General features: G+C 29.4%; 1 protein-coding gene across 3 annotated transcripts; it reads right to left on the reverse strand.

Annotated features, from left to right (window-relative positions):
- Positions 1 to 1,293: 1,293 nt before the first annotated feature.
- LOC101511605 (CBL-interacting serine/threonine-protein kinase 8) lies at positions 1,294 to 8,557 on the reverse strand. Of its 3 annotated transcripts, XM_027331998.2 has the most exons (15): positions 8,153 to 8,557; positions 7,120 to 7,182; positions 6,596 to 6,667; positions 6,384 to 6,491; positions 6,229 to 6,303; positions 6,068 to 6,121; positions 5,830 to 5,955; positions 5,432 to 5,521; positions 4,037 to 4,116; positions 3,472 to 3,598; positions 2,705 to 2,824; positions 2,436 to 2,552; positions 2,157 to 2,213; positions 1,983 to 2,057; positions 1,294 to 1,880 (listed from the first exon to the last, which is right to left on the reverse strand). In XM_027331998.2, the coding sequence occupies exons 1-15, from the start codon at positions 8,309 to 8,311 to the stop codon at positions 1,779 to 1,781; spliced, it is 1,425 nt and encodes a 474-aa protein (XP_027187799.1). In that variant the 5' UTR covers positions 8,312 to 8,557; the 3' UTR covers positions 1,294 to 1,778. The 3 variants fall into 3 exon arrangements, with proteins under 3 accessions (XP_027187799.1, XP_004490472.1, XP_027187798.1); XM_004490415.4 differs by lacking the exon at positions 4,037 to 4,116 and having other exon boundaries at positions 3,472 to 3,594; positions 8,153 to 8,555; XM_027331997.2 differs by lacking the exons at positions 4,037 to 4,116; positions 8,153 to 8,557 and adding an exon at positions 7,258 to 7,773 and having other exon boundaries at positions 3,472 to 3,594.
- Positions 8,558 to 15,337: the final 6,780 nt, after the last annotated feature.

Below are 15,337 nucleotides of genomic sequence, written 5' to 3' on the forward strand. Positions count from 1 at the left end.
CAACATCTCAATAGGTCCTTACCATTATGGATCACAACATTTGCAAGAAATGGAAATTCTAAAAAACAGCAGGCTCTTATGCGTTTCTTGAGAAAGAAGAAATCAATGGTAGAAGATGTAACATGGGTGAAATCAAATTAATCAGTGATGAGTTTCTTAGGATGATGTTATGTGATGGTTCTTTCATCATTCAACTATTGAATTGTCAGAAAAACGATTTGAACAAATTCCTTCTCTTAATAGATGGATGCTACCGACCATTCGACGCAAATTGATAATGCTCGAAAACTAACTTCCAATGTTTTTTTTAACTAAACTATTTGAGCTAACAGATAAAGTCAATAGTCCCTACCCAAAGATGAGTTTATAAATCTAGCCTTTAAATTCTTCTACCGTTTGCTTCAATATGAATTGCACAAAACACCAGATTGTCAAACATCTTACAAGTTCAAAATCAAACACGTTCTTGATCATCTTCGATACAACATTAGACTGAAACTCATCGGGAAGAACTGTGAGGGTGTCAAAGCAAAATCATTCATTCAATAACAAAACTAAAAGAAGGGGGTGTGAAAATCAAAGATAATGAGAGTAGAGAATTGTTAAGATATAAGCTTTGAAAAAAATTAAGGAATTTTTATAAAACAACTAACTATTCTATCTCTGTACATTGGTGATCACAGAGGAACAGTTTTCCAAAACATAGTTGCATTTGAAAAATGTCAAGAGATGCAACCCACACATGACAGCTTACATGTTTTTCTTAAACAGACTCATAAACTCAGCTGAGGATGTTTTGTTCTTCATTATAAAGGGAATATTCATCTTAGTTTAGGGAGTGATGAACATGTGGCAGAACTAATCAACAACATAGCGAAAGTAGTTCCTGATATGAATGAGTCATATTTTCACAAAGTGGTGAATGAAGCAAATGTTACTCTATATTAACAACGTGTAAAAGATGCATTTTTTAATATTTACACATTTCTACATTTACTTCTATAACACAAATGTTACACTCAATATATGAACACGTTTTGAATTGTTATAGGAAGTTAACTTTTGAATTTTGATTGTAGCTTCACAAAAAAAATTGTACCATGTATTAACTAGGTGGCACATAAACTGTTTACACATGATAAATTATGTACAAAATGGTTTGCCCATCAAAAGTAGTGTACAAATTCAAGTGTAAACTTGAATTGGAAGTTCACTAGCAATTTACTTTGTAGTAAATTGTATTTATTTATTTTTTCTTTCATTTTCTACTAATTTTAATGATGCAGCACCAAATAGAAAACACATGAACTAAAATAACTCATTCACTTCAATATACAACAATGTTAACTGATACTCTTCAACAAAAAAAAGCTGATACTGTCAAAACTATTAGTACATAATCAAAGCCTGCACTCATTTGACTGTACGTACTGGATACATTGTAACGTAGAGCCAAAAAATAAAAGGATTGCATAAAGAAATTTACAAACACCAAACTTTCTATTTTTGTCATTACAGTTTACACCTGATTCCTTTTTCTCTTTCGAATTTGAATCTTCTCTTCTATGTATACTGAAAAGGCCTGGGTTGGTTATAGATACTAAAGAGGTGAGTTAGCCGAGCTGGCTATGCAAGGCTCAGGTTTTTCTTGAAACACTTCCACAAAAATATATATATTCCACAACTTGATTTTTTTTCTCGTTCCATTTTCCACAACTTGATCTTTTTCTTCCCTTTTCTCTTTAATCAGAGAACATACGATACCACAGGCGATGAAACTACAGTTTTTTGCTTCTAGCCTTGGAGGTCTTTAATTTGCTTGTTTCATAAGGCGATTTCCAGATTATATCCTCAAGGTTGCTAGAAAAATTCTTGTAAAACTGTAACATTGAAAGGGTACATTTTTATTATAAATACAAGAAACTGAGGTGAGGAAAGGCAAGGTAATAGCAAAACCATAAAAGCAACTCTTAAAAACTGACCTTGAGATATTCACTTGCATCTCCAGCTGCTTTCTGAATGTCCACCATGAAAAATGTCGGAGCAACTTCAAAAACCTTTTCAAACAAAGCAAAAAAAAAAAGAGATCAGGAAAGGAAATTATTAGCCGAAATGTTTAGAAATTGCTTAAGTCTAGAAGAGAAGTATCAACTTACTTCCAGTATAACTGAGAAATGAGATTTCTTGTTTGCTGAAATACCCTCTATTCTCATCTGAAAATATAGAGCAAAGATCACTTGAGATTAGTAAAACTAAAAAATTCAGGCAATCTTAATCCTATGAAGAATTAACACTTTAACAGAAGATGCTATGTATTTATGTTGATTTTATAAAATAGATAAGTAAACAAATGGTACAAAATAAACAAAGGTCTAAAGTTGTGAGAGCAGGAAAATGATCAAACAATTTAGCATCACATATTACAGGCTACCAACCTTATAGTTACGAATATGCGTCTTAAATCCCATTGATTGTGCCACAACTTCCATACTCGATAAAACCACTTTTGCTGGCTTTTGAGTGACGAAGCGTGTTTGATACTTCATTGAGTCCTTAAGATAATGACAGAATGTGGGAGTTCAATTATGCATTTTATCATAGCAAGCCACATTAATTGCACAGTTCTTTTACTATTTGCACATGATTATTGAGTTACAAAATAGCAGACAAACAACAATATAATAGTTATGTAGTAATGAAATACCTGTCCACGATCAAAAATTGATGCAAGATTTAAGCCTTGAGATAACATTATCATGTCGAATGCATTAAGAATTAGAGGACCCGTGTCCTCAATCTCAGATTGCGGATTATCACTTTGATCCTTCAGCGACCAAATAACCAATATGTCAGCATAACTATTATAATTTTCATATAAATGCAAATGAAACAGAAAGACTCTTCTTGAACTTAAGGAGCATAATAAGTTAATATAAATGTGGTGGTAGCTTTTGCATTCATCAGACCCTTTGAATTAATATCTCTTTCATCATCATCAATCTTGAGTTTTGAGTAGACCACGGATTTCATTGCTATTAATTGTTTAACTTTAAGATGTAGTACAACTTAAATACCTTTCACTGATTGTTATTTTGTAACCTTGGACTACTCCAAATTTTTTTAAGGTAGATAGGAAAACAGGTCAAATGGAGGGTAGTCAAATTGTTAGAAGCAGAGTAAGACTTAGACAATTTATAAGAGAAACTATTAAGAAAGACCTAGATAATGAGTTGGATAGAGATATATATGACAAGAGTATTATGTGTCATTTGATCCATGTATCAAACCCTCCTTAGCGGGATAAGGTGTGACTGTTGTTGTAAATAGGACAGGGCATTTACAATGTGTCAAACCCATTCCAATAATTGAAGCTGATTGGGTACATTTGGAAAAGTTGAGGTAAATTAGCTCAAATGCAAAAATTTCCTATAATTTAACTTCACCTAATGTGGAATTAAAAAGTTAACATACCTCAGCACTGTCAAATGCAGCATTTATATCATCCAAATTTACATCTTCATACTCGAGGAGATGTGCAGGAACATAGCTTTTTTTAAACCACTCATCATTGCGAATCTGCTCAATGGTTATACGCTGAAACGAACATGCACACAAACAAACATGAATTAGAACGAGAAAGACACTTGTCCAGTATGGCAATGAAGTATGTATTATATCCACTTATATTGATATTAAAACATTTTAATAACCATGTAAACTAAAACAATCTCCACAACAGAAAATGGAGTAAATCCTTGAACTACAAGTCTACAAGGATGAGTAGTGCATGTAGACGTTCAACAATAAGTATAGAAAATAATATTAGTGGAACCAATACTATAGAAAATGGTCAATAAGTATCTGGTGAAGCATAATTGATGAAATAAACAAATTTTAGTTTTCACACCAGCAAGCTTTGTGTAGTCAAAACCATAACATCAAATTAACTCTCTTTTAAGAATTTGAGCTAAGCCTAACTCAACCCAAAAATTAGCTTTGGTTATATATCTAGTTGGTGTAGAATCTCATGTTATGACACACACCTCGTGCCGAAGCATATAGATATGGAGCATGTGAAGTTTGCATGACTGAACATCTACGAGTGGTCCATAAGATCTATGATAGAATCCAGGCTAAAACACATTTTTTATTTGATCACTTGTTTTATTTTAGTTTCAGTTTTAGTCTTGTAACTTTCAAAAGTTTCAATCGGTCCCTTATCATTTTTTTAAATTTCAATGTAGTCATTTATGTAGAAGATAAGAGACCAAATTGAAATTTTAATAGTTAATGGATTGAACTTAAACCTTAAAAATAAGATAAGGGAACAAAAAATGTATTTTAACAAAGATTCTAAAACCATGGAGAAGATATAGGTTCTAAATAAAGAAGAAAAGAGAAAGACATAAAGACTTCTACTATGATTATGGTTTGATATATTATATACAATAGAATAAACGTCAAAACTTATTTTAAATCTTTCTTATCTGGGTCATTTGCTGGAGGGTAGAGGAGCAAAATTCGTTCTGACACAATTTTGGCTTGCTTCCAATATTGGGGGAGATGAGTTTATAAAACTTTAGATGCATTGAGTAAAATAACCTTTCATTGAATATCACATTAAATATTATAAGGGTGTAAAAAGTCGGTTAATGTTTTTCCTCCATTATTATAATTATTTCCCTTCCCGTTTGAACCAAAGAAAATAGAGTTATTTCTCCTCCATTCATTTGAACCAAACAAACCCTACACTTTGGGGATTCCTTTTTTATTATATTTAAAACCAGATGGAGTAATATATTAATATATTAAATCGTAATCATAATAAATCTTTTTCTTTCTCTTTTTTCTTTCATCTTCTAAAACCCTATAATTTCAACAATGAATATGGCTTGATGTATTATAATACAAAATAGTAAATTCTAATCCTAATCATTTATTTATACTAGTACTAAACTCCTAATCCTAATCAAATATGAAAACTAAACATGATAATTAGTAAATTCCTAATCCTCAAGATACTCTAAAGATAAAGATCAAGATATTATAAGATGTTTTTCAAATGATCTAAGAGACAACAAACATAAAATGTCCTTATTTCTACCAGGGAAAGAAATTTATCCGCGTGAGTATGATTTGATATCCAAATGACCCATGAGACATCAGAACAGCCACCAATATTTTTATTAGTTTTTTTCATAAAAAAATCCATACAGTTAATAACCAAGATTGGCAACTACATATAATGACACTCTTTGATTTTCTACACGCCTTGTAATGCAACATGAATCATGTCAGGAACCGAATTCGTTTTCTGCTTCTGAGCTCAGACAACATTAATTATAAATTGAATGATAGTGAAAGGCCACATCTCAAACCTCTACAGACATTGATAAAAATAATAAAAATCTTCAGCAAAATAAATTCTTACATTTTCAGGGTTTGGGTCCAAAATTCTCTGTATCAAAGATTTTGCTCCCACAGGAAACCAAGCAGGACATGAAAACTCTGCTTTGTCAATCTGCAAGGAAGTATGAAAAAATAAACACCGTTGATAAAAATCTGAATTTTCTTTTGAAAAAATCATCTTGGTAACAAACTATTAGACTATGTAGTATGTCCTGAGCCTTTTGACACAAAAAAGAAGTCTTTATCACAAGAATTTGTAGGAACAGAAACCTCTAAACAAATGCAAGTGTCATTTATATCTGTCATGATATGCAATTGCAAGATATATAAATAAAACAAATATTCAACACAGGGTAATGGGGAACCCATCTACTATACAGTATACAGAAAAATGCATATTTGACTTGTCTAAATCCATGCCTTACTGTATAACGTGGTTAGATCAAGCTCGTCAAAAGGAAGATATCCAGCCATTAGAACATAGAGGATAACCCCACACGACCAAACATCCGCTGGAGCACCATTATAACCTTTATGACTGAGTACCTGAGATCCACAAAGATAAATTTCAAATGCAGAAGTCAGAATATTAGCATAGTGAGTAGCTGAAGTCGACATAAAATCATATTAATAGAGCAGTAAGGCACACAAGTATTACCTCTGGAGCTACATAATTAGGAGTCCCGCAAGTTGTCCGAAGCATAGTAACCCCCTATGAAAATTTTCACATATTTAAGCATCTGTCTAGTATTTAAAACTATATCATTTGATTTGCATGTATTCAAGTCAAATCTAAGAATTATTTGTTAACAATCTCACTTGTTCTGGCAAAGCACTCAAACCAAAATCTGAAATCTTCATATTTCCAAGTGAATCAAGTAAAAGGTTTTCAGGCTGCACAAGGAAATAAAAAACAGTCAGAAGAAACCATGAAATGGGTGAAGAAAGTATTCCAGGTTCCGATCAATGCAAACCTTTAAATCTCTATGATAAACTCCCTTACTGTGACAATAATCTACACCATCAATAAGCTGTTGGAAGTATTTCCTAGATTCAGCTTCATTAAGACGCCCGTGGTGTACCTGCACCATTATTATCTACATTATATCTTCAACACCAGGAAAAATACTGATAAAAATCATGATATAACTTAACGAAAAACGTCAATCCATCTTGAGCTACTCACAATTTTATCAAACAATTCACCACCTGTGATGAACTCCAATATGATATAAATCTTAGTACGGCTTGCCAGAACCTGAAGAAAACCGTATTTTAAAACAGAATGAAGTACTTGTGAACAGTAACAACAAACAAGATAGAAACATTTATCAATATCTAGTAATTGGGGGTAGTTCTTTTAAAACAAACATTTTGGAGGATAATAAAATACAAATAAGAGAAAAGGAAAATTCCAAACCAAGTCAAATTCTAAAATGAATTGTCCAAAATTGCTCCTTTCTATGCGCATCTAAGGAACCAACAATTTTAGAATTTTGGTTTTACTTTACTAACCTGAGAAGACTTCTTTAATAAATAAATAAAACCTGAAAAGACTTCTGAAACTTACTAGTTAACCTTATTTCACACTTCACACATACTGACTTGGAGAAAAAGTGATTAATTTCGGAACAGAAGCCAAACGGTCCCTTAATGACCTTTAAGAAAGCAGAAAGAAACAAGATATACAGACAATGAAATATCACATACCTCATGCAGGCGAACAACATATGGATGTCTGACTAGCTTCATAATAGAAATCTCTCTTTTGATCTGCATTAAATTAAACCAAATAAGATAAAGTTAAAATAGAAACCATAACAATCACAAATATAGTAAGCATCAAACCTCTTGTGTATCTTAAATATGAAGAAATTGAATCCAAAATCAACGTCTTAAGTTCCACTCACTCACTGGGATGCTAATCCAATCAAAGCATTTTCCATCACTCAAAACTAAAGAGATTAACATCCATAACCCATCTTAATAGTATTAATACACACCGAAAACTCCCTATAACCACATGCAACAGTCAAATCAACTCATTATGATTGATAAGTAGTAACGAGAAAATCAAGTAATGAAAACACTTTGTTTGTTTGAGTATGTGTTTGATAATCGTGATTTTGAGTATAATTCATTGGGCTAAAATTCAGTTTAAATCGAAATGATCTACGAGTGAATGTTTTTACTCTAAAAGCAAATTTAGCCTAAAACTTAGGGTATATTTTTCAATCCAACAAAAAGCTACATTTTATCACTCTAGATTTGGAGGCAAAAACACAATGACTATCAGATAAAATAAAATTACTCTTACTAAAATCATATTCTAATTGAAACTTTGGGCATTAAGTGATTATCATCCTTTTTTAATCTTCTCTATCATATTCACTCTCATTAAATTCAGATTTTTTTTATTTTTTTAAATTACTTAAATAACTTCTCACTTTAATCAGAAAAATATTTTTTTTTCGATTCTGAGTAATTTCAAAAGTTTCAACAAACACAATTAAAACTGCTAAAATTAATTTAGTTAAAAAAAGTTGATTCTTCTCTAGAATAATCTTATAACAAAGAAAATGCTCAAAATCAATAATGAAGCTCTTCAAACCCCACACACGCTCAAATTATATTTTACTTAGGTTATATCTATCTTATCTTCTACGTCACCGACATACATAGCAACAAGACATTAAAATAATAAAAATAAAAAATAAAAAATGAAATGGATGATGATGAGTACCTGATCGGCCATTTTGTGTTTGATGATTGTGCTACGATCGAGAACCTTCATAGCAACACTTTCACCAGTTTCAGTATTCTGAGCGAACTTGACCTTCGCGAATGTTCCTTCACCAATGGTTCTTCCAATTTCATACTTACCCACTTTCCTTAACACCATACTTGGTTTTTCTTTGTTCTTTTCTTCTTCTAATCAACAACTATATAACTTCAAAGCATTTCACTCTATGAGCTTTACAGAAGAAGCTTCTCACTTTTCCAAGGATTAATTAGTTTATTAATCGATTAATTAATTAAATAATTAATTAGATTATAAGTTTGTTGGTGAGGGATGCAATGAAATGAAATGAAATGGATTTGGGAGTAGTAAGAGGAGTGAGAAAGGAAAGTGGATTGGCAGGTGATGATAAAATAAATTAAATAAATTAAATAAAATAAAACGGAAGAAAAAGACAAATGTGAATCCGGTTTCAAAATTGAAAATTCAAATTTCAAATTTTTTGCTGCTGGTTTTAATTAATTAATTAATAATATGTCCGTCTTTGGACTCGGAGGAGTACCGGAAAAGCCGGCTTTTAATTGGAATCAAATAAATTAGGGAGGACTATATAATATATTCGAAAATTAATGGTACTACTAAATTAAATCAGTAATAATTAAACTATATATATTTGAATAAATTTAAAAATATTCTAGATTTAAAATCATCAAATTTTTGTATTTTATCTTTTTGGTTTATCTTAAAATGATATTTTTATTATGATTTTAATTAAAATTAAATTTTAATTTTAATTATAGAAATAATTTATTTAGTTAATGAGATCAAAATAGAATAAATAAATGTGCCAAAAGTGTTAATTTAATCGACATGATACTATAGTGATGGACACCATAAAACTTGTCAATATTAGGCTGTTACACAAATAGTCTTTACAAATATTCAGTTATTTTGATTTTAGTCTATATAAAAAAAAGCTTTTCTAAAAACATCATTGTAATTTGAAAAAACTTTTAATTTAGTCTTCATTAGTTTTTTTTATTTAAAAATGATGAAGCGACGTGATTTAATATGTAGAGATGGCATCATTGAATAAATAATGATATAGAAAAATGTTCCTAATTATGTATTTTTTATTATTAAAAAGTAATTAAAATTTTTATTAATAAAAATAGAAGATTATTGTTATTATTATAATAAAAACTAAAAGTAATAATCATGGTTTCTCAGTCATCATTCATTATCATCATATCTCTAATTTCATTTTTAGAAATTGAACAGAAAACTAAACACAAATCACAAGCTCTAATGTTTCTCAAATCAAAGCTTGTCCATGTTCTACTATCTCCTCTGCCTCAATTGTATAATGCTCTGAATTAATTCCATAAAAGATATAATATTCTTACCTCCTTATTCAACAAAACTTGTCCAATAAGAAACATTTTCATGCATAATTTGCTACATATGATGTATGTGTCATAGATTTGATCTTCCATAATTTTAACCAAATCGACTAATTATTTGTAAATTTAACTGATGAGAGCAAATAAGTCCTCTTTTATTCTTTAGAAAGCTGTAAACAAATTTAATACTAAATATTTCATTTTTTCAGACTATCGTATAAAAGAAGTAGGCTACACACAAAGGGATTTAGAGAATTTGATGTGTCCTAAAGGGAAGGAAAATGTTATAGACCAACTATACATTCCAACGTATAGTATCTTGATCAATTAACTTTGAAACAAAAGAAATATTGTTATGGGAAGTTTGGGAGTCCATACTTTGTAACCATGTTGAATAGGGAGCTAACAAGCCTCCCCCATACGTGAATAGAACAACAATCTCTCCCGCTCTCCATAATTTGGCTTTGTCAATCACTTCATAACCAACTTGTAAAATAGTTATCCAAGTGTAACTCGGATTGTATCCTATGGTGGCTCTCATTAAATTCTTCCTAGGAAAATATCTTGCTTTCAAACACTAGGAAAACAATAGGTACTAATTAATTATGAATAATACATCAATCTTGTTTAACCAACATTGCTAGATTAAATTCATTGAGTTTTAAAGCTTATACCGTATTTTCTTTTTGGCTTAATTATAGTTTTGATTTCTTTATTTTCACTAATTTTTAGAATTAGTCCCCTGTTATAGAATCCGACAATTTTGGTCTCTCCCTAAAAAATATATGATTATATTAATTTAATTACAAAAATAATTATTTTTAAATTGATGCTAAAGTTTTTTTTTTTTTGAAGTTATTGCAGTTTTATGGGTATTAATCAATCAACATCGTCATATCATAAGTCACGTTGTTTAAAATATCACATCACCATTTTTTAGTTGAAAAATATAAAGAAGAGACAAAAACCATTGGATTTTAAAATAAGATAATCAAAAGTACAATGAAGCTTTTTTTTCATAGGAGAGTATAAAACAACTTATTACATAAGTAGGAATCGTCTAGGTCATTGCTTTGATCAAAACCTCCTAGTCGCCATAGACTAAAAAATTTCCTTTCGACCTTTTAACTTCTTCCAAACTCTATCCTAAACAAAATTGAAGATTTGTTGTTTAGTCCTACCAACAAAGGCAAGTCCTTAGATATTTAGAGTGACACTCAACAACCTTAATTTACATCCAACTTTAAAACATAATTTTTCTATCCTCATGAACATTTCAATTGAAAGAGATTTCACATTTGTCCAAATTGATGAGTTGATCAAATGCTAAATGATACAAATGAAGAATAATATTAATTGTCAGTTCATCTTGTAAAGAACTCCTGTAAAATATTAAATTGTTATCTGCAAAGGGAAGATGACTAATAATGGGAGCGCACCTATGCACTTATTAAGAATAACTATAAACATCTTAGCACAAATAATGAAAAGGAAACGAGACAATGGGTCACCTTGATGCAAATTTCAAGCAAATCCGTCTGAAGACTAAACTTTTGGCATGAACTTTCATTCAACCATAAAGAGAAAGACACGATAGAGTGGTTAACATGATTTAATTTGAAGAACAAAAAAAGGAATTTGGAATTGCTTTTAAAAGTTGTTTATTTGAGAGACAATCAAATTATGAATGTATGAACCCGGATGTTAAGCATTTTCGTCTATCCAACAATGACCGACTCGTTTGTAAAAATAATCCATTTCAAAATAAATGATCATTTTCAATTTACAATCTATCATCAAATAATTTTTCTTATTGTACCCAATCAATACTCCATGCAGAATTTTTTATTTAATATTTTCTACTTTACATTAATAATAATGGTGAATGCATCAATACATAATAAATACATTTTAATAAAGTGTTACTCTCTCTTTCATATATACATATTTTTCAATATATACTATGAAATGAGGATAATTTATTTAAATATCTCATTTTTAAAATAAATAAATAAAAAAGTCACCAAAATACCCTATATTAAAAATATATACCAAAATGTTCTACTTTTTGTCTTGGACGTCGCATCTTTGATATGTGACCAAGAAAAAAAAATTGTATAGATGTACATGGTCTTCAATTTTTTTCTTTGTTTTAACCTTTAATTTAATAAATTAAAAATATTATAAAAAAAAAAAAGTTTAATTGCAGTTTTGGTCCCCCTATTTTAGTTGATTCGTAAAAGTAGTCTCCCCATTTTGTTTCTCCCCAGTTTTGGTCCCTCAAACAGAATTTTGGTCCAAAATTTGATGAATTTTTTTTTTTTTGCATTTATTTAAGTCACATCATGCCTCAAAATCTCATTTGCAACAATTGTATCTGGAATCTATGACTATAAATGGTGTAGTACGACTTTAAAAAATGAAATTTCATTAAGTTTTTGACCAAAATTCTGTTTGGGGACCAAAACTAGGGAGAAACAAAATGGGAGGACTACTTTCGCGATTCAGCTAAAATAGGGGGACCAAAACTGCAATTAAGCCAAAAAAAAAAAAAACAAAATACTATAACCTTTAATTTAATAAATTAAAAATATTTTAAAAAACAAAATATTATTAATAAAATCAAATAAAATACATTAAACTAAAGGAAAAAATTGAAGTTAAATAGATGTGTCAAGACAAATAAGGAGTTATATTATTTTAACAACTTTCTTTTACATAAATTAGCAAATTAATTTTGTTTTGTTAACACCTCTCACCTATTTTGTAGATAGACTATCTACTTTATTTTATTTTATTAACAACTCTATCATCTTTTTGTAGATAAATTAGCAATTTTATTTTATTTTGTTAACAACTCTCTCCTATTTTCCTATGGATTTAATAAATAATAATATTAATAATAATAATAATAAAGTAAATTATATTAATAAAATTAATAATAAAAATAATAATAATAAAAAACAATACATCAAATTAGAGTAGATGGATTTTTTCTTCAATTTGATGTATTTTTTTCTTCAATTTAATGTATTTTTTTTTAATTTTATTAATAGAATTTAATTTATTATTATTTATTAGATCTAGAAAAAAAAAATAGGAGAGAGTTATTAACAAAATAAAATTAGATAGGTAATTTATATGCAAAATAGGCGAAAGTTGTTGACAAAATAAAATTAAGTTGATAAAATAATATAACACTTTGTTTGTTTTGGCACATATATTCAACCATATTTTGATTTTGTTTTTCAATTTAATTTAATGTAATTTTTTATGTTATTAATATAATTTATTATTTACTTTAAATTATAATTATTTCTATTATTTTTTATTTATTAAATCCGAAGAAAAAATAAAATAAAATTGTTAACAACATAAAATTAAAATTTTAATTTATATACAACATAAAATGAAATTGTTAAAATAATAAAAATAAAAAAGAAAAATTAAAATCCTTTTACATAGTCGTATCTCCGCGACCTACTACTCCATCAAATTTTGTTTTTTCTTTGCATCAACTGAATGATTTATTGTAGACGGATAAAATATTAAATTCATGGCGGATCAAAATGAGCTAAAAAATTTGGGGAAAAAATCATATGATATATAAAAGGGCAGATACTCCGATCTTTTAAATATTTGGTGGGGTTTGAATTTCTAATCTGGGCCCATAAATTTTTATATCAATGGAGATATCAACCTCCACACTTTATTTTTCTCTATTTTTTTTTTCTTTTTCTGATCAATAACTATAACTTAAAAGCATGTCACTATGAGCTTTACAGAAGCTTCCCGCTTTTCCAACGATTAATTAGTTTATTGATCGATTAATTAATTAGATTATAAGTTTTGTTGGAGAGAGTAGCAATGAAATTGAGATAGGATAGGAAGGAATTCGGATTTAAGAACAGAGGAGTGAGAAAAGAAAGTGGATTGGCAGGTAATAATATAACATAAATAAAAAACTGAAAAAGATGGATGTTTTTTTATATATCCTGTTTATAAAAAAATTCTAAATTTCCTTTACTTAAAAAGAAAAAACTAAAATATCGTACTTTTTAAATTCTCATAAGTCGCATAATGCGACATATGTAAACAAAAAATTAATAAATAAATTATTAAAATATTAATTATTAATCATTAATTAATAATAATATAAAATTAATTAAAATTGATAAAAATATAAAAAGAAAAGTTTAAAAGATTTGAGTAGAGTTACTGGTTATATTTAGACAATATTTCATATTATGATCAAATAATCGACATAATTTACATATATTTGCACTTTATTTGTAAAAACTTATTTTCTGCTGAAATAGCTTCAATGGTTATACTTTCATAAACTTGAACAACTCATGGTAGAATATTGGAGCTGTTGACAAAAAAACAAGATCACGTAGATCTACAAACTATAATTTTTATTTAAATGACAATAGTTCAATCTTTCAAATTTCCACACTACTCATTATTGGGTGGGCTCACTCCCCAAGTGGAACCCACCATTTTACTAATATTATTATTATTATTGAAATAAAAAAAAAACAAGTTTTAATGAGTTTGGCCCACTTGAAGGTAATAAAAAGAATTTAGAAATCCCTAAGAGACATACAATCAGACAACGGAAGAAGAACGATTGCTGAGAACAAAAATAAGGGTTTGGTTTGTTACTTTGGCATACCCACTTTAGTGGAAGGTTGTTATAAGGTTGTTATTGTTGGTTGATATTCCCTATTGTTATTAAGAAGACTCTTGGTGTACCCATTAATTATTATAGTGGAAGTTTTTACTGAACTAGGTCCCGTTGTTTTTATTCTCTCAATTTGAGGGAAGTTTTCCACATTAAAATTGTGTTTGTCTCATATTTAATTTTCTGTCAATTATTATTGCTCTTGCAATTGTATTTTCTGTTTGGCCATTTATCTGCACAGGTGGGGGAAAAAATATTCCGCATTATTGAGATAATTATCGCTAATTATCTCTGGTTTTTCCCAACAAAGTGGTATCAGAGCTCGGTTATTTGATTTGTGCATTTAAATGGAGGAGGAAAATAAAGGTCCCAATATGATTAAACTCAACTCTCCTAATTATACACTTTGGAAGACTCTCATGGAAGACATGTTATACAGTAAAGATTTGTATGATCCTATTGAGGGTGACACTACTAAACCTGCAGATAAATCTGACGCTGACTGGAAGAAGATGAATAGAAAGGCAATGGCGTTGATCAGACAGTGGTTGGATCTTAGTGTGTATCCACATGTTGAAACTGAAATAGATGCTAATAAGATGTGAGAAAAATTAAAAGAGTTGTATGAACGAAAGAATGTGAAAAATAAATCATTCTTGATTCGGAAGCTGGTGAGTATGCAATACAAAGATGGGGATTCAATGGCAGAGCATATGAGTATTTTTTAGAATACAGTGAATCAGTTGACAACTGCAGAAATTAAATTAGATGATGAGTTGCAAGCGTTGTTATTGTTGAGTTCCTTGCCTGATAATTGAGAAGTCCTTGTTGTGACGTTAACCAATTCAGCTCCAAGTGGAAAGTTGAAAATGTCAACAGTTAAAGAGAGCATGTAGAATGAAGAAGCTTGAAGAAAGGAACGTGGTTTGGTTGGTTCTTCCTCAAAGTCAGAAGCACTAGTTTCAGAGTCACGAGGGAGAAGTCAATCTAGAAACTTCTATAGACGCGACAACTCTGAAAGTCGTAGCAAGTCAAGAAGCAAGTCGAGGACTAGAAAGGAAGTGATATGCTATCATTGTGGCAAAGCCGGTCACATAA

This window comes from Cicer arietinum, chromosome 2, assembly GCF_000331145.2.
Source record: "Cicer arietinum cultivar CDC Frontier isolate Library 1 chromosome 2, Cicar.CDCFrontier_v2.0, whole genome shotgun sequence".
Taxonomy (NCBI): Eukaryota; Viridiplantae; Streptophyta; class Magnoliopsida; order Fabales; family Fabaceae; genus Cicer; species Cicer arietinum.

Bases quoted from the DNA above. Each gene is read 5' to 3' on its own strand.
- LOC101511605 (XM_027331998.2), bottom strand. From the start codon at position 8,311: ATGGTGTTAAGGAAAGTGGGTAAGTATGAAATTGGAAGAACCATTGGT. The intron at 6,492-6,595 runs GTGAGTAGCTCA...ATAATGGTGCAG, and splicing joins GTGAATTGTTTGATAAAATT to GTACACCACGGGCGTCTTAA. The intron at 5,522-5,829 runs GCATGGATTTAG...ACTTCCTTGCAG, and splicing joins TAACCACGTTATACAGTAAG to ATTGACAAAGCAGAGTTTTC.